This window comes from Melospiza melodia, chromosome 11 (genome assembly GCF_035770615.1).
Source record: "Melospiza melodia melodia isolate bMelMel2 chromosome 11, bMelMel2.pri, whole genome shotgun sequence".
Lineage (NCBI taxonomy): Eukaryota > Metazoa > Chordata > Aves > Passeriformes > Passerellidae > Melospiza > Melospiza melodia.
This window is the reverse complement of record NC_086204.1, coordinates 14,802,966-14,822,500: the sequence shown is the minus strand read 5'-3', so window position 1 is coordinate 14,822,500 and position 19,535 is coordinate 14,802,966. Positions and strand designations below refer to the sequence as shown.

Genomic DNA, 19,535 nt, shown 5'->3' with positions numbered 1-19,535 from the left:
GCACCTTCCTTGGTTTTATATGTGTCATAATCTTGTCTTCAAAACTCACTGGCAAGTTATGAGGCAAATTCTCTGATGATCTCCCCCAGTATCTGCTTTGCATCACCTGAAGGACACTGGTGGAAGATTGAGCTCCCTTTTTTTGTGATTCATATTTCTCTATTTTGATCCTACATCCTCATTGTCATTGTACTAGGTGTGCTCTTGGCTTCTACTCATGCCTCCCAGTTCCTGGGTGGCTGAAAGGGAAGACAGGTTTGGTATTTTTTTGTGCAGTGACAGGCAGAAAGCCCTTCCTTTGTGGCTGTGGAGCAGCTGGAACCTGGGAACTAAGAAGTAAAGCACCAAAAAGATAAGGCAGTACTAGGAGAAGATTGGCTGAAATAACCTTTAACCTCAGCCTGTCCTTTTCCTTTGAAGTCCTGTCCTGTTTCCATTCACCCTGAATGCATGTTTTCAGTGCCTATGTGAGGAGCTCTGATGACCCCACTTTTATCTCTTGCTTTTCAAGAGAGTCAGAAAGGGCTCAGAGCTGTCTGTAGCAGTTACTTGTGCTACAGAATCCACATGCATTCCTCTGAGCATCTCATACAGAAAACTCCTCTGGCTCACCACAAAAGAAGACATTGGGGCTTGACAACAAGACAGGTCATTCAGGAATTCTTAGGTGATGGCTAATGTCAGCATCAGAAAAGGCTGCAGACAGACACACAGAGCACTTCAGATAAATCCCTTTGAAACCAGCCTTTTCCTACTGATGTAAAATGCACTAAAGATAGGGAAAAAAAAAAAAAGGGGAGGGACTAAGAGGGAAGAACATTCCCCTCAGCGTATTTTTATTGAAATCATGGCTCTGTTTAATTTTAAAGAGTCAAATGTATGTGGCTCTGAGGCTTCCCTCAGCAAGAAAACTAACTTGCCAAAGAAACATCCTGCATTTGTGTGATAAAAAAAAAAAAGTTAAGGAACTTCTCTGGAAGCCAGCTGTCTTAAGTGCAGTGGCTAAAATATTCTAAGGGATGATGAATGTAGAGGAATAAATAAGAGTCAAAGTCTCTCTCGTGCTTAGCTCTGGCAGTTATATGCAATCACCTACTGGGTCCCTCCTAGCTCTTGTGGCTTGGCTCCAATCACTGCTATGTCTAGTTTGGTATGAAGTACAATGAGTACAGTATCTCAGAATACTCAGGTTGCTCTCTCTCCTTACTATTAATTTCATCTTTGTCCTGGACATCTGTCTTAGGCTTCCCCTGCTCGCCGGGTTCTTTTTCTCGTTTGTGTTTACATTGTTTGTTTTTACCATCCTTCTTCCCCTGGCCGTCGCTCTTTTCTTCTGTTTTTTCAGGTTCTTCAGATTTATTTGAGTTGTTTTCATTTTTTTCCCTTTCCATGGTCTTCTGATCCACACAACCTTCTGACTCTGGACTTTTTTCTATATAAACCAAAAGTAATCAAGATTTAATTAACAAAAATTTAATATCCCTAGAGGTATTTTGAGGAAAAAGAAATAGCCCTAAGCCTTGAGCTTTTCAAGGGCTTTGTAGAAGAGAGGATCACATAACAATCAGCACAATCAGGCTACTTGAGATAATAATAGAATAATTTAGATCAGAAATGACTTCCAAAGACTTCCTGTTCAATCCTCAAAAAATATGGCCAATTCAGATCATGGCAACTATCTCCAAAGATAGAGATTTCACAACCTTTCTGAACAATCTGTTGTAGTGCTCTAGCTACCTTCATGGTAATGACTTTTTTTCTTATATTGAATCTGAGTTCCTGTTTTCCATCTTATATCCATTGCCTCTCATCCTTCCACTAGACACATCTGACAAGTCTAGCTCTTTTGAGCTTTCTCTCTTCAGGCTGAGCAGACACAGCTCTCTCAGCATCTTGTACGTGACATGCTCCAGCTCCTAATCAACTTGCTGGCTCTTTACTGAGCTTATTCACATTGGTAAAAGGGTGGCATAGATTATGATCTTGCTTAGAAACAGAAAGTAAACAGACTTAAATGAGTGTCAAACTATGTAGAAAAGAGTCAGGTTTAGAAAAGTAGGGAACCTCAGTGTAAGATTAACATTTCATGGATATTGTGCTGAGCAGTAAGAACTCCTTGAATGTCTCAAAAGGTGTTGGTTACAGAGTGAGGATTTGATGCTGCTTGTTAAGCCAGGCCTTAAATGCTCTCAGATGGAACAGTAACTCACCTCTAATGACTCTAATGATAGCACACCACTCCAAGTTCAAAAGCACTTGCCAAGACTCCCAGTGCATGGCAGTCTCTCACCTTTGCAGCAGGCCAGATAATGGAAATATTATGCAGTCACCTTTAGGCAGATCAGTGAAGTTATTTCTAAAATACAAAGTTTTAAAAGAACTCACCATCAGCAGTTGCTGTTTTCTCAGCTTCTGGGCTTTTGGAGCCAAGCCAATAGGATTCCAGCAGAGGGAAATACCAAGGCTGTGGTAGCCCATAGTCCCCTAAAATAAAAATAAGTAGGTAAAGTGCACTTCATAACCCCATTCTGCAGTAGGCAGAAATTCATCTAAGCAAAGTCTAATTATAAACACTCGCAGTCCTAGTGTTGCATATCAGAAGGTCAAACAATGTACCAAGTAGTTGATAGAACAGATTTTGTTAACAGGTTTTTTTTTTTTCTTTTGGACAGCAGTAAAATATTCCGAATAGTAAAATATTCAAGGTGACTTGCCTTACCTTGTCTTAAGTAGAAAGTAGCTTAATTGCAGAATAAAGCTATGCCCTGAATCCTTACCAACCAGGCAGCAACTCACTGCTTAAGGTGGGATCCTAGCCTCACTCAGGGACTTTCTTTTAATGCCCATTTAACACTTGAGGCTTGTCATGACTGAAAAGCTTTTTAAATTTACACTTATTACCTGGGGCTGAATTTACAACTGGTAATGAAAGAAGACACTCTGACTGTTATTTCAGCACACAGACTTTCAGGAAAAGTGACAGCAGTGTAATCCTCTTCTAAAACAAACATGGGCTTTTTTAGTTACAGGTTAATTCAGTTTGGATAAGAGACAGCACAGTAACATTTCCAGTTCTTGGCAGGTCAGACCAGACTTACTGGAAGTCAACACTGCTTTCCTGGATCATATTGATTTATAGAATGCAGAAATTTGAGCTTCTATGTTTAAAACTGGCATCTTTGTAACCCAAGATGTTATTGGCCTTGTGTTACTTATTCAAAACAGGCATGGGGATCTGTGATGCTCATAAAAAGATGGTCAGTTTTATTAATTGAAAACCACAGCTTATGAAAGTGTCTAATTACTTCTGAATTAAAAACTACCTGTGTTTCAGCCAACCACTTGTACTCCTATTCATACATAGAAATGCTCTGTCTGCATTCACAAACAGTTTGCCTTCCTATGGACTGGATTATTCCCCTCTGAAACTGGTGGCCAAAAAAAACCAGCTTCTCATTCAGGATGATTGCAAACCCAAGTGAAATTTGTTATGGAGCAGAATGCTTGAATAGCCAAAGGGCCATTGTGCCAATGGGTGGCTGGTTTCTGAGCAGACGTGAGCAGGACAAGAACCGGAGGGTTCAAGGAATTATCCAGGGAATTCCTGTACTAACCTCAAGTAGTACAGCATTGATTTGGCAGGGCTGCATATGTGTGACAGAGAAATGCTAAGAGAAATTCTACAGAAAGAGAGTAGCAGAAAGACAAGACAGAGAAAATATTGGGAACAAGTGAAGCTACTAACTAGAAGCCTAAAAGATGCTTCTTTTGTGTAAAGTGCTGACAGAAAAAAATTTGATTTTTGTTTATGAATGAAGAAATTTCTATTGTTTAGTTCCTGCTGGTTTCATGCAAATAGTCAATTGTCCACTCTTTCTTAAACAAAGAGTTACAGAAAAGGGAAAAGGGAAAAAGAAAAAGAAAAAGAAAGAGAAAAAGAAAAAGAAAAAGAAAGAGAAAGAGAAAGAGAAAGAGAAAAAGAAAAAGAAAAAGAAAAAGAAAAAGAAAAAGAAAAAGAAAAAGATAAAGATAAAGAAAAAGAAAAAGAAAAAGAAAAAGAAAAAGAAAAAGAAAAAGAAAAAGAAAAAGAAAAAGAAAAAGAAAAAGAAAAAGAAAAAAGCCATCTGCCAAGAACACCTTCTGGAACTGCAGTTCACATGCAGCAGTAACAAACTGATGAAAAGAAAGCTCACTTGCTTGTACAGCAGAAGAGTTGGTAGTTATTATATTGCAACAATATTAAATATGAAGCAAGATAACCATTTAAGCTAGAAGAACAAATCTTTTTTTTCCCACAGAAGGTTCCAGAATTTTGTAATTGATAACAAAGAAAGTCCTCCTGTGACTTTGTACCAGAATCATGACTTCCATTTAGAAACAAATCCACGCAGGAACTTTCACAACTGCCAATGACTCAGCATGTGTCTTAGGAAACAGTACCATCCTTTAAAAAACAGTTTGCATAATGTGGCCAAAGTAGATATGTGAATTAGAAAATCTAATCTACTGTCAAATCCATATTTTTAAAAATTTAAAGAAATCTCACTAGAAATGGTTTAAACTCTTCAAAAGAAAAGTATGTACACAAATTGGATTTTAACAGATGATGTTTTTGTAGATTTATTTTCTATTTAAATTATAAAACAGGACTAGAAATCACATCCTCCTTTTTACTCTTCCTTCTTCATTCTTTTCAGGAATAAAACAGGAGAGAGAAAAAAGAAAGAGGGAAAAGTGGAAGTCCTTAATAAACCAGGAGTGTTAAACTGGATAAGATTCATAGTCTACAAGGTCAAACACCCTGTTTCTGCCACTGAAATATGCAGAGACTGATTAGACTAACACAGGTTGCAGCAACTACCACTACTCTGTATGAATAAGAAACTGGCATACCTGGAAAAACATTATCGAGATACCAAGACAGTACTCCATAAAGGAAAGCATCAAAAATCATCATGTTAATGGAAAACAGAAAACTATATTCATCTCCTTCCAAGGGACTGGTTCTGATGTTACCCCACTGGAGGCCAAGACCTTGTTCTTCATAGCGTGACAAGTATTCTGTACCGAACCCAAAAGCTACTTGAGAAAGCAAACTCTGGAATAAAGGAAAAAAGATATTCAGCCCTGACAGGGGGACACTTTCCAAAACCAAATAAGCAAACAAAAACCCACCACAAGAAGAAAACAAAAACCCTGAAACAAACAAAAAAACCTCTGACTTTTAGGGACTAGACTTTAAACCTTGCATAACAAATGACATGAGAAAAGTTGTTTCACTTTTATATTGGCCTGTAATGTTTAATTTTCTGCAATTCTAAGCAGTATTATTCAGTATAGACCGAATTTAACCTTGGCTGTACTTGCTTTAACTGCTAGGAAACTCTTATAGATAATTTTCATTAATCTTCATTAATGTCTTTTTGGAAAATACTATAGGTGCACCTAGAAGTTTACAGGGTACACCTTTGATTATCTAGGTGAAACAAAGTATTTCCTGAGTGTATGAGGCAGGGCCACTATGAGTAACATGACAGAAAGTACACCAGATGATCGTCATATGGAAAACTAAAACTGCTTCCCCTGTCATGTCTGCTAGCTGATTCTAACACAACAAACTAATAAACCAGTAGTTTATAATTCATTTATAACTTTATACACTTAGTTACAGCTTTGGAAGTGTTTTGTTTTCTTTTTCCTTATATTTCCCAGTGCAAGAAGAGAAGATAGTTCCTTTACCTATGCTGTTAAAATGCTTGGTAAAAATGGGGAGACTGGACTCAAAACATCTGCTCTCCTTCCTGACTCATTGGGAACAGAAAATCAATCTGAGTAATTCTATAAGATCATGGTTCCTTCTCAAACAGCAAGAAGTTTTCAGCTCCCCTGACTTGTTAAGTATCTTACCTAAAATGGAAGAGAACCAACTGCATGAAGAATGTCTACAACTCATTAGATGAAAGGTATTTCTCAGAACTTTGGCACTGGGGTTCAATTCCTAACTTTATGGTTCAGGCAAAGAAGGAATGTGAACCTGAGGTCTTCTTATGCTTAGACATAGGGTGTTAAGTAGGTTATAGCACATGAGAAAGATAACTGTTCCTATTTTGTGAACTGCCTTCACATTTATTAAACATAACAGAAGTTAGATTTGACTTACAAGGAAATATTCAAAACATTTAAAATATTTTAGCATGCTAATTTCCTGGAATTCAAAGCATAAAATAAATTCATCGGCTTTTCTAAAAGCTATGAAGATATCTCTTGAACTAGGCCTGCTAAAGGCTTCCACACCTGCAATCCTTAATTATTTAAGAGAGATTTAGGGGTCTCCCTCCCTGAGTCAAAAAAGTCAAGAGGAAGAGACGTGCAATACTTTGTGATTCACATATGGACTGTGAGAAGGGGAGCAGAGATGCCATGGAACCAGTGAAAGGCTTACTGCTAGGATCTTCAGATTAGCAGTCAGACGATCCTGCCAGACAAAGCAGACGATGTGGGGCAGGTACAAGGTGAAGTAGATGACTCCACTGCAGGCAGCTGCCAGATTTGCTTTGGAGAAGAAGGTGCTGAACAAGAAACACTGCATTATGGTGGCTGTGGTGAATGTCAGTAGGAACAGAAAGAACAGAAGTGGATTGCTATAATGTAGCACTTGTCCATGCTGCAAGCAAAAGGAAAACAGAAATATTTACTAGTATTGCTCCTTTCTGCTAGCAGGAAAGGTCAGAATTGCTATTGACATGTAACAGATAAAGAGTAATAAGCCAGTCTTTCTTACCTAATATGACTTCTAACTCTTTCAGGTATTAGTTTCAGCAACTGAAGTCATTACAATAACAAATCCTTCATCTAACTTTAGCCCTGTTCTTGGATTGTGACTTCAGGTTAGTACAACAAAATGAACAAAATTCATAACTGACTGAAAACAGACATTCTGTCCCTGTCTTAACAAGTAAATGATTCCAAGCAAGATCTGCCTCCTTGGAAACTCATGCATTTTAAATAAAACTATTTGAAATATTACAATAAATTTTCATTTATCTCTTCACACCATCCCCTCAATCCACTTGCTTGATGTACAGAAAAGACAATGTAAGGAAGTGTTACAAAACACATCTTTAAAAAAACCCACAATAAAACCACAGGCAAATTATAAAGCTTCTGCACCTGGATGTTATTCAAACAGAAGCATATCACATCTGAGAAATCCAAGTGCAGTTTCTCAGAGATCCCTGTGTATTAACTAACCCACTGGGTGAACTTTTATTGACCTTTCTTCATTAGAGCTTTTGTGGCTTAAATGCTTTCTGTCTCAAGAAGAACAGGGACTGCTGCCAATTATCTATGTAGTCTTTAAAACCAATGTTGAGACCTATTTATTAGGTCAATTTATATAATGCTCAAATAGGGCTTTCAGGCTATAAATAGGTCTCAGCATGGTTGCAACATCCCACTGGGCCTTAGAGACTGATTTCTTTATCAACAGGAATGCAATGTCTCATAAGAATATATTTACAAAGGTGCCTCACACTGGCATAGTGAAATATGGGAAAGAAAGTGAATTACAGGTACAAGCACATTCCTCTGTGATATTAATTACCCTCTGATTTTTAATTAAACCAGTGTAGCAAATAAAGTGAGCTTTCTCTATCCACCCAAACTGCAATGGAAACACCAGGAACTACAACAACTCATCAGGACATGCTGGTAAGACAGAGCAGCTTGAACCCTAACTATGTATTTATACCAATACCAGCTCCCCACATCAGAAAAGATGCAAGGGCATTCTTCCTTATCAAAATGCTATACATTTATATGATAAAACATAGCAGCAAGCTCTTAATATAAAGCTTGGTTCTCAGGCAGTGGAGACAAAAGGTAGTCCCCAGAGACAACATCTGAACTGTCCTGAAAAGTTATAAAAATACAGTAATTCTGAATTACTGGAGCAAAAGGTGGATTTTTTTTTTTTTAGGTTTTCCTGAAAGTTCTGTCCTTGCAGTCTCTTTTCCCATTGAAATAGTTGCCCAGTTTCTAAGCAGAGAAGCAATGGATATTAATAATTAATGACATCTAGTGAATTATTATTATTTATTGGGAGATCTGCATCTGCCTACAGAAAATACGATATACAGAGTAACCAGCCTGATGTATTTTTTATGATCCCACAATAAATCTTTACTAGTGCATTTATTGTTCTGTCTCTGCCAAGTGCTGATGCTGTTATTAGGTCTGCTTAGAAGAATGTGCCTGCTACGTGCTGTGATCAGGACAGGCCTCCACCATTCACATCTCCCTGTCAATGGCTACTATTCCTTCTCAACAGCAAACTGGTATCAGGAGTGCAAACACAAGAGTGAGTTTCAGAGTAGCAATCCTTACCATAATCAGAGCTGTGAGGAGCAATGTGCTCACAGCCATCATGGAAAAGCTGTCCAGGAACCAAGTGCACCAAATCACGCCATTGGTTATGCCCCTGTTCTTCATGGCCTCTTTCAGACGCATTTCTTTCTCCAGCACTATGCTCTTCACAGTCATGGAGACTGAATATATCCAAGCCAGCACCATGAAGATGGGGAAGGCGCGGTTTAAGGTGATCATGAAGCTACCAAAGCAAGAAGGAATAAATTAAATTTAGGTAAGACAGAGAAATATTAGATGAAAAGCAAAAAGGAAAAGGAGTGGGGAAGAGTGAATTAATTAAATACAGAACTGTAAAGTCTCAGTCCAAACATCAATAGCATATCACTAGTAAACCTCACAAGCATCCTAAGTATTAATAAGGTAATGGTTTCTGCATTCCCATGAGTCAGATGAATGTTATTTCTATTTTACAAAGAGGTTCTAAGGGTTATTGAAGGCTACAAAATATTTGGTACTTCATGAAAATACATCTTTCTTCACAGTGAGTTTCCATAATGCTTTTACTATGATCTACAAAGAATATTTTAAGACATATGTTAAGGTTAACAATATGGGAGTGTCACTGTCTTTCTGCTCCAAAGATTCACTGACAAGAGAAATAAACAAATTAGTTGCTGAAAAAAGCAAGGCTGCTGAAATTCATACAAACCATGAGTCAGGGTATTGGATCTAGCTGAGATGGAGCTAATTTTCCCCATAGCAGCCCTCACAGTGCTGTGCTTTGCATGGATAGCTAGAAAGGTGTTGAGAATGCACCAGTGTTTTGCCTGCTGCTGAGCAGTGCTGGCACAGCATCTGAGCTGTCTCTCCAGCATTCCCACTTCACCACTAGGCAAGGGGGTGAGCAGAATCTTGGGACAGGACACAACCAGTACAGCTGATCCAAACTGACCAAAGGGATATTCCATATTGTGTCTGCTCAGATATAAAATCTAAGGAAAAGGAGGAGAAAGTGTGTGTGTGGGGGTATTTGATATTTACAACATTTGTCTTCCAAAGCAACTGCTATGCATGCTGAATCCCTGTTTTCCAGGAAGCAGCTGGACATTGCTGGATGGGAAATAGTGAATGAATCTTTGGGTTATTTTTTGTTTTAATTTTAGTAAAGGGCCTCATCTTGACCTATGAGTTGTTTTCCATCTTAATTTCTTCTCCCTTCTTGCTGAGGAAGAGGGTGATAGAGAGGCTTGGTGGGCACCTGGCATCCACTCACAGCCAACTCACCACAGCCCTTGGCATGCAATGCAGGCTGAGCCAGAGGCAGTTTTCTATTAAGCACACAATAGTTACAGGAGTTTTTAACAAGGTCCTGTACAGGCCACAGTTTGTCAGCTGCACTGTTTATCTCTTCATTTTGCTGAGTCTGGGAACATGTTAACGTAAACAATGTCTCCCTGGCACTGATGGCCTTGCTGTGCTGGGGGAGTTATCTGGTGAAGAAGATGAGGGAATACATCTCCCTCTCCCTAGTTACAATTGATGTGGATGGTTTTATTATTCAGGCTCTCAGGGTACTTGTTCATCCTTATGTGTGCACTTTAATACTACTAATTAACACTGCTATGTATTATGGGGTTTGGGGAATCCAGTGTTGATTGTTTAGAGGCCAAAAGCTCACAGTTGCTAAAGGCAAGGAGCAAAAAGTCTTCAGCTTCCTAAGTCTGAGCCCTACAGAACTACGTTTTTGCCATATCAAAGCTACGTCAGTTTCAAAACAAAGGGAAAATCTTCACTTTTTCACCAAAAATGTCCTGGAAAGCAATCTAGTCTGGAGAAACAAACCCATGCTTTTGTAATATGGCCTAGGGCACACTGAGTTTTGCCTGTGGATGGATACAGGTAACCAGCACTAGGCTGGGCACAGCACAGCCTACAGGTTACCATGAGGATGCTCTTGCCTCACTTGAGCAGGATCTCTGCAGAGGCCATCACTGAGCTTGGACACCAACCCTGAACTGCCTGTGGCCACTGCAGGCTTCACAGAACTTTTGCACAGATGGGGTTTCTGCTTCTGCAATATTCTCAGTGGAGAAGAACTAGACAGCAGGCTTGCCAGGGTGATGTTCTGTCAGACCAACATATAATGAGTGATGGGAATGACAGGCCAATCTATGTGTCTGCAATTTGCATTAATCAGAGGTAGTAGCATTTGCTTGCTGTCAGAGCACATGGACAAAACTATGAAAAGATTCCTCTAATACCTTTTTTTTTTTTTTGAGTGAAAAGTATAAGAGAACAGCTGCAGTATCACAGACTGCAGCATTGGAGCAAGCACACAGTGAACAGGGAAGGAAATTGGAAAAAAAATGCTGCTTTTAAGGGGCTAGTGTATTGAGTTCATTTTAGGCCTGGGCACTGGATGAAACAAAGGCCAGGATTAGGATTAGGGGTTGAATCTTGGCAAAGGTGGCTTGTGGACTCTGAGTTATGACAGGATAAGGAAAAAAACAAATTAATTCAGCTATGTCTCAGTTACTACTCTTGCATTTATATCTTAGGACATTCATAACTTAGGGCTAATTCTGGTACTTGAGAATCTTAAACCATCCAGCAATCCAAGTATTCAATAGAATTAAGACAAACTGCTTTTACTCACACATCATCCACAAAACATGGATATGGCATTTGCTGCAGATAAATTCCCAATGGCACTTCAGTGCTGGTCTGGGTCTTTATAATCCCATGCTCAATCATGTCCTGGAGATATGCAAAGCCTCCCCAGATATAACGTAAATCATCAACAGGATCAGCTCTTGGACCAGGATCCCAGTACCTCAAAAGAAAATTCACATGGAAATTATTTGAGTAAGCAATGACTTTAGGGAAGGGTTGTGGGGCTAATTAATTAATTAATTAATCACAGCAACTGAAATTGTAGGGACACTGCCTGGAGTTGTCTTTTCTAGACTTTGGTCTATCAGACCATATTGCTTAAGAAAGTAGAAGGCTCTTTTTTTCCCTTTTATTTTCTCTACACTGACTTGAAATAGCAATTTTGGCCTAAAATGTACATAAATTAGTCCCATAGCAGAATCACTGTTCTAGAATAGTAATAACTGTATTTAGAATTGCAACTACCAGATACCATTATATTCTTCTGTAGACAGTCCTGAGAAATTATATCCCTTTAAGTGAGTCTATTTGGTGGGGACTTGAGGAGGAACAGCAGAGAAGCTCTGCTGTCCAGGTGGAGGAGAGATGAGTCACAATCCATGCAGGACTTCCTAGTCTGTATTTCCCAATGGTGGGGCCATCTATAAACTGAAGCAGGTTACTGAACAGATTCTGAGCAGAATTATCCCTTTGCCTTGTATTCCTGCACCTACCTACTGCCTGGCTTGTCACAAGAGTGATACCATTTATGTTAGCACCTGGTAACTGGAGATGGATTCTGCACTGCACTACACTGTAACTATTAACAAATACAGCTGGATTTTACATATGTATCCAACACAGATTCCAACACCCTTGTGTCTCTCATATTTATGTCATGGCAGGCAAGAACTGAGAAACCCTTTCAGGTAAATACCTGTCTTTGATTTTGTTTGTTTTCTCCACTGTGTCTATGTCCATTCGGATCTTGTATGTCACATGTGGTGGGAGACTGCTGGCTGTAGGTTCTAAGTCTGAAAAAACCACAGCAGCCCATAATTTGTTTTCCTCCAGCAGATAAAGGGCTTGACGAGTCAGCTGAGCTTCATCAAGATAACCTTCAAATTTATCCAAGGTCAAACACTACAAATAATTAGAAAGAGAAAACTTGCATGGGATTAAAATACTAAGAGATGGACATTAAAGCAAACAGCAGTGGTTGAAAACAGAAAAGGAAAGTAGGTTCAACTGAAACTGTTATTTTCAGCTTTATGTTGAAACTATTGTTGACTCTCTCCTCCCTTCTTCAGCCCAGGAAGTGCCTGAGTGAATACTAGACAGCTAAAGGATGACTGATCTGTCAGAAAAGAACATTGGCTGTGGACTTCACATGAAAAGCATTTTGTCAAGTGAAGCACTAAGAAAAGTCACAGCATACATTTAAATTTAAATGTCTCTTAGGTATTTCAACATTCCTTCCTATGTAACACCAGACAAGTAATTGATTTATCTAACTGGTCCTGACTTAAGTTAATGAGTCATTTTTATTGGCTATCTCAAAAAAAGGTATTCTTTCTTGGTCTCTGTCATTACTACAAACTGTATTCTTATCAATGCCCATAAAAGACAAAAATTCATCAAAACCTAAGTCCTTTATGTTCCTCCATTTAGGTCCTACTTAGTCCTACTTAGCAGACATTGCAAAAAAAAAAAAATTGGGAATGCTATAAACTCTAGCATTAGTTGTCTGTAAAATTACAAATTTATGTTTGTATTTTAGCTTCTGCCCCTCTGAATTGGCAAAATATTAACAGAGAGTAGAAGTATTTAAACCCTGATTGGAAAGATACTTTTTGAATTCCTTTGCTTCATAAAATTCCAACAGGCTAACTTGTTTGATCTTATCTCCTTGATCATTTCTTGCAAGCCAATAATTAAAAATTAGTCTACATCAAAGGGCTCATACTGGTACTTGTTATTTAATCTTAAAGACTCCTTTACTTAACCCTTCCCTGTGAGAAATCATGCCATGTTTCCCTTAAAACTTATATTATCACAGCTTAATGGGATCCATATGAAAATATATTTTTTAAATCACAACAGAACAGTGCTTAAATTGATAACACTATTTTGTGGCTTTATTCTTCCTAGTGTTTGTAGGAGTTCATTTTCCCTTTTGCTTCAGAAAACTAACATACATCAAATTTCATATCAGAAAGCAAAATAAGGCAGAAAATTTTGCATGTCAGAAGAGAAAGAAAATCAGACTGATGGATCATACTGCATTAATTTTTTTGGAATACATTTATCCCACATGGTGTTAGCTGAGTTTAGGAATTTAGTTTAGTTCTTGCAAAAGTGGCAGTGAGTGCAAAGCAAACCCTTCCTGTGGAACTATGGAACTTTGCAGGGTCTGGAGGATTACTTGTTGTTTCTTTATCAGGAGGAATTATTTTCAAGATACTTATTTCAGCTGCAGAAGAACTCAGACAGTTCTCCAGGGGAATCTGTGAGAATGATACTGGCAAATGATAGTGACAGCAACTGAACTTGTCTAGATTTTCACTGCAGATGAGACAATGCCTGGAGTGGGCTGAGGAGCAGCATAGGCTCTTGTCCAGGGGTCCAGTAAAGGAAGCTGCAAGTGTTCAAAACACAAATGCTTATAGATCTTCTCCATGAGTAGAGTGAAATCAAAGCTTGTATAAGAACAAAGGGCTAGATGGGAGTGTTGCAATAATTCACACAGTTTGAAAGTGAGAAGACGTTTTATATAGTAATCTATGAGCCAAAGCTAGAATTTATTTCTCTTAACATGAATTGCATTCAAAACAAAGGCTGTATGCTCTACCTAGGCTTTTCTTATCCCCCAGTGAATTTGAACTCAGTTTGTACCTTCATAAATATCACTATATCAAAGTTAATTCTTCAACTACTTGGGGAAATTTATTTCAAATCTGCTCCCAGTAATTATTTAACAATTTAAAATGGTATAATGAAAATGGGAAAACCGCAATCAAAATAATAAGAACAGGTTTGGAAGTTAAAACCAGAGAATAATAAACATCAAGAAGGGACTGCATAGCTCTCACTAATAGTTTAGCAGTTCTGTGGCCTAAGGGAATCAAAGGGAAGAACAGGAAATTCTTGGGGTGGTGAGGAGGAGCAGCCACTGCATAATTTGTGGGATTCTCAGCTGCATCACAGTTTGCAGCAGAGACCTGGAGCTGCCAAAGACAGGTGCTGGCAACACCCTGTCCTCATTGCATACTATGGAGGTAAGGAGCAGGCTATTCCCCAAAGGGAGCTATTTGTTGCCATTGTGTCTGGCACAGTGGGAAAGCATTCTCAAGTGCTTACAACTCCGTGTAAACAGCAGACTTTAAAGAATAAGCTCATTAGAAAGAACATTAGGACACAAAGATCTATTACCAGGTACAGTAACTGTTCTGGTATTACTGATGTTCCAGCACTGACCTGCTGCACACAATATATTTAGCTCAGTTTGACAAGAAATAATTCTGCTAACATGATACAAAAATATCATTAAATGAATCAGCAGACCTTTGTGCAAAGCCTTTATCGTTCCTTCTTGTACTAGCTGTAGGAAGGCAGATAAACTTTCAGTTCCTGCCATCTTGATAGGGACAAATGGTCTTTTAGACTGAACTAGATTGAAATTAGGAGTTAGGCTTAGTCCTGTTGCCTATAACTGGTACCAATTTTCTCTCAAAAATCCTCAGAAAGCACCACTAAAAACAACTTGCTAGAGAAGAGAGGTACAGATTGCAGGAAAGACAGACATCTTGTCAGAAGTGACCACAGAACAAATGGAAACTCCCTCATTGGTTTCAATGGAATTTTGATCAGGTGCTAAAAACCTGCAAGGGGACTTACCAAAGAACTATTTGTTCCTCTGCTCCTGACCTTGCTGAAATTAGTGGCCTGTTGGTTATTAATACTTACAAAAAACAAATTCTTTGAAGTTTTGCATTCACTTTCTGCCTCTCAGCATTGAAATGTGTTCAGTCAACCATCATTTTGAGTAAAGCATTTGAAGACCATCAAATTGAACTTTTTTTAATACTAAGCATTCATGTATTTGTGCCACTGTATTATTCTAAATACATGGATTTAATAATGAGATCCAACTTGAAACAAATAAATATTTTATGATTTTAACTTTCTTGTCTGTTACCACAGACCCAGTACAGCCTAACTGGTTTTAAGACCTCCTCTACAACTAGAGGGGCAGGGATAAATTTACCTCCAAATACTGACTGAGCAAACGCAGAACTTGGTCTACAGCACTGAAGATGTTCCGCCAGTCAAAGTCCGGCATTCCCTTCTCCCGGCTCCTTGAAGATCCATTGTGCAGAAAGTTGATGATTTGCTCTGCGGTGAAGCCTTCTGCAGCCATCTGGCTGTTCAGGAAGTCCCTCACTGTAGGGTGCTTCAGAGAGTCCTGAACAAAAATATGACAGCTTTGTCACAATGATGGGTCTTTCCATGCCCTGTTTAGCTAGAAAGCTTTCCATTTCCAGAACTCTTTCAACACATGAAAAAGGACAAAAGGGTATGCTAAAGAATCAATTTTACAAATGGGTCATTGCATAACTGGATGTGTGAGCTGAAGAACGGATGAAAAGAAATCTTTCCTTGACTATTTATTGCATTATTTCCTTACAAGCAAGAGGACAAATGTTATAAATGTCTAATACAATACCGAAAAATGAGGAAATCAAATGTATTTTTCTAGTATGAGCTGCTTTATAAACTTTAACTACAGGTAGTGATTGCAGCTGATCAAAGTCAAATCTAAATGATGCAGAAGTAAGCAATATCCCAAAATAAACTTCTGTCTGGCCCAGAAAAAGTATAGTCTTACTGCCTTCTTTGCCTATATAGAATTCAAGAAAATCAAGTTGTCTGTTCTTGAAAGACATTTTTGGGAGGCAGGGAAGCAGCAATTGCTGCCTTTATTAAGAAATCATTACCCAGATTCTTGACTGCCCAGATCTGAGGTTTTGCCACAGGGATGCTGTAATGCATCTATGACTTCAAACCAAGCTCAGCAGCCAACAGCCTTAAAGGCCACAGCTTCCTTGCTGCAAAGGCTGTGCTGCTGGCCAAACATTTCAAAATTAATCGTCTTCTCCATGAATAAAAATAAAAGATGGTGAAAGGCTGCTCTTACTGAGGATCATTGATAATTTATAACATACACGGATCATGTTCATTTGCAGGCTGTTTTGAAAGAAGTGCCACAGCTGAGGTCCTACTTCCTCCCAAGCTTTGGTCAACAATCGGAGGCGTTCAAGCTCCTCAAAAGTGAAGTTTGCCTGATAAAAAAACCAGCAGAAAAGAATGTTAGAAATCTAAGGAGATAGACAGAATTTATGATCTATCCAGGATTTGGTGACAGAGGAACCTCTAACTTAGCTGTATTTTTTACCTTCAAAACTTATCCAACTTGTTCAAATAGCAGAAATTTTAATAACCATCAGAAAAAGAATCCATAAAATCCAGACAGAATCAAATTCACTTAGGATAAAATTCCGTGGTATATGTAATGGAAAAAACAATTGCACATTAAGCCTAGGTAATTTCAATTCCTTAAAATACTCAGATTTTTGGTAGAATTATCTAGAATTTTCCCATTGACTATCTCTCCCCATTAAGAACTAAAAAGGAAGATGATGATGTTAGTAGATGAATGAATGGAAGGCAGCTGGAAAAGACAGATACTCCCATAGCTATGCTATTAAGACCTGAAATGCTGAGCTGCTGTAAATCTGATGTTTTTCTGTGTGAAATCTGAGCAGCAGTTCTGTGCCTTGTACAGATCTCTGGAGTAGTGAATTGCTGCTTATGAGGTGGCCAAAACCTGGGTCATATGCAACCTTGATTAACTGCTCAGATTAATTTCACTCAACTTCAAGCATTTTGCTGAAGAGTCCAGGTTCCATCCTATTTTAACGATGTGAAAATTCTTTATGCATTCAAAAGATGAAATAATAAACCATGATGTTGCTATTGGTTTGCAATATCTCAGTGTTAGTTCTCAATAAGATTATCTAAGTCTCACAGTTGCTCCATTTAAATATTTACTGGCACAGAGCTGCTCATGTTCCTACCTCTGTAAAATAAATATTACTATGCTTACTGGTGTAAATGTGGAATCATGCCAACAAAAAGCTGCTTGGGTGAGCTGGACAAACCATGAAGCATGGACCAAGATGAGATGAATCAGTGAAGACCTGTCTCCTGTTTTTTGAACAGAGTACCTGTCCTTCCTTCAGGACCATCAGAACAAATGGAGTTTTGAGAAGAAAATCTGATTAGGCTGACTGTCAGTTTTTCAAAAGATGTTTTTGGGGTACAGTTTTTTAGAAATGTACACTTTTGTATTTCAAAACTTACATTTTTTACAATTTCCCGTACAGAAGGTGAATCAGGAGCAAAGAGAATTTTTCCCATCAGCAGGGGCTTCACAGCATGCCAGGCTATTTTGGTTAAAGGGTTTGATTCCAAGTTCTGGATCAATGCATTACAAAAGGGTGCTAAAGACAGAAAGAAAGACAGTCTTTATGTAAAACCCTATTAAAATCCTATCACACATAACATCCTGCAGGGCTTTTTAGTTGCAGCACAGACATTTTGAATCTGAATGAGTGAAAGCACATTCTCCAATGCAGAAGTACAATGACTGAATGGACAGAAAGACTACTAAGTAGATATTGGAGTTGTAAAATATGCTATGAAAATTGGAAAAGCAAACATAAATAACCATTTGAAATTTGCTGTTATTTACATGGTATTTCAAACGGAAGGAAACAAGACAGCTCAGAACTGACTGAGCAGTTGGAGCTTTATTTGCTTTACTCCTAATGATTTAGCTCCTTTGTATTGCAGCTGATACTAATACAAAGCTGATCCTGTGGGCTTGGATGTTGAACTCCGGAACAGTTCAGAACTGATTCCTACAATAATTTAAAATTAAATATTTTAATATAAATATTTTTATCTTACCCCTACACTATGAAGTAATTAGTTTGCCTGGACAGCATTCAATTAATTTGTTTCCTGGTTAAAGAGAGGGAGTACTGGGCCTCTTTGGAAGTTACAGGCATAAGCAGAGCCAAGTATTAACAAAACAAGGAAAGGTAGGAGCCTCTGTAAGCAAAGTGCCCATCTGTACTTTGTCACCATGCAATCATATCTATCATAGCAGAAGGGACACAGAGCTACCAGCTATAACATGACTGGTAGTACAGAAAAAACTGCTGGTGAGCTCAGTGTAGAGAAAAACTAACTAGCAAACAGAAGGGGACATAATAAAAAGACAAAATAACAAACGGTAAAAAATTGGTTGTTCTTTGCATTATATCCTATTACAATAGGAGGAAATAAAGAATGAGGAAATAAAAGCAACAAAAATTGGTAAATTGAAATATATTCTGTATAAAATGTAATCATGCTGTAGAACATTACTGCTACAAAATAGATGCACTTTTATGCAGGAAAATAACAGCCACCATGGATCAAATTGACTATTATTGGAAAGGAGAGATTGTTAAATTCCTGTGCCCAAGGCCATCAAACAAGTTAGGAGAAAAAATAAAGTTTAGAAAAATACTTTGGAGAAAAGTAATTCCAGAATGCGATACTGTCTTTTCCTGAACCTTCTTCAGGAACATCTTGTTGTTCCTGATATCAGTAGCATATAATAGAAGATAAAACAGAGGAACAGTCTTAATTATGATCATGGCTATTATTACGCCTTCCATATTAAAAAAAAAAAAAAAGGGTATTTCTGTCAGTTGTCAAGTCCTGGGCTTCTCTGGTTCCAGCTATGAAGCAAGTATGGAGTAAAATAATTTCACCTGGCTCTAATTTCCTAAATCAACTGCTTTAAAATGTTATTTATAAAAGCAAGATTCTATGCTAGTACTTGAATATAAGGTGCACCTGTCAAGAGTTTCTTAATGGATTGGTGGGAAAACTTACTGGTTGTATTATCATAAAGATAACCAGATTTCTTCCTTGTTGAGTCAATCCCCAGGAAAGCTTTGTAGTTGTTATCTTCATACCAGTTGAAGGAAAGCACTCTGGATCCACCTCCTTCTGGGTAGCCACAGAAAAGATCTGACAGGGAACTCACCAAGTGGCCCAAGGACTCTGGTCTTCCATCTTGTAGAAATGGTTGCAGAACCCTCAAAAGGTCCTGAACACTTGGCTTCCTGGCCAGCTGCAGTAAGACAAGACTTGGTTAATGGCAGCCCTCAAGGCAAGTAAGCATCTGGTGAGGTCGCAGCTGTGCCATCAGGTAAAGTGCAAATGCGGTCAGAACCTCATCCTTTCATCTCCTCTGCCCTGGTCACAGGCACCATTTTCAGTTCTTGTTCCTTCATATCTTTTCTGAAGAAAAGAATACACTTCAGAATTGCCAATGCTTATGTCTACATTTATTTTGTAATGAGAGAAGAATGATTTTTTAAGGAATCAGCTCTTCC

General features: G+C 38.3%; 1 protein-coding gene across 1 annotated transcript in view; it reads right to left on the bottom strand.

Moving 5' to 3' along the window:
- The window catches only part of ABCA4 (ATP binding cassette subfamily A member 4), a 61,488-nt gene that overhangs the window by 26,640 nt on the left and 15,313 nt on the right, over positions 1-19,535 (bottom strand). The window contains exons 8-18 of the mRNA XM_063165686.1: positions 19,030-19,270; positions 17,443-17,582; positions 16,245-16,361; positions 15,287-15,484; positions 11,957-12,162; positions 11,024-11,200; positions 8,386-8,608; positions 6,443-6,664; positions 4,894-5,098; positions 2,386-2,484; positions 1,208-1,432 (exon numbers count right to left, since the gene is read on the bottom strand). Of these exons, the coding sequence (XP_063021756.1) occupies positions 1,208-1,432; positions 2,386-2,484; positions 4,894-5,098; positions 6,443-6,664; positions 8,386-8,608; positions 11,024-11,200; positions 11,957-12,162; positions 15,287-15,484; positions 16,245-16,361; positions 17,443-17,582; positions 19,030-19,270 (2,053 nt within the window). The remainder of the gene's footprint in view (positions 1-1,207; positions 1,433-2,385; positions 2,485-4,893; positions 5,099-6,442; positions 6,665-8,385; positions 8,609-11,023; positions 11,201-11,956; positions 12,163-15,286; positions 15,485-16,244; positions 16,362-17,442; positions 17,583-19,029; positions 19,271-19,535) is intronic.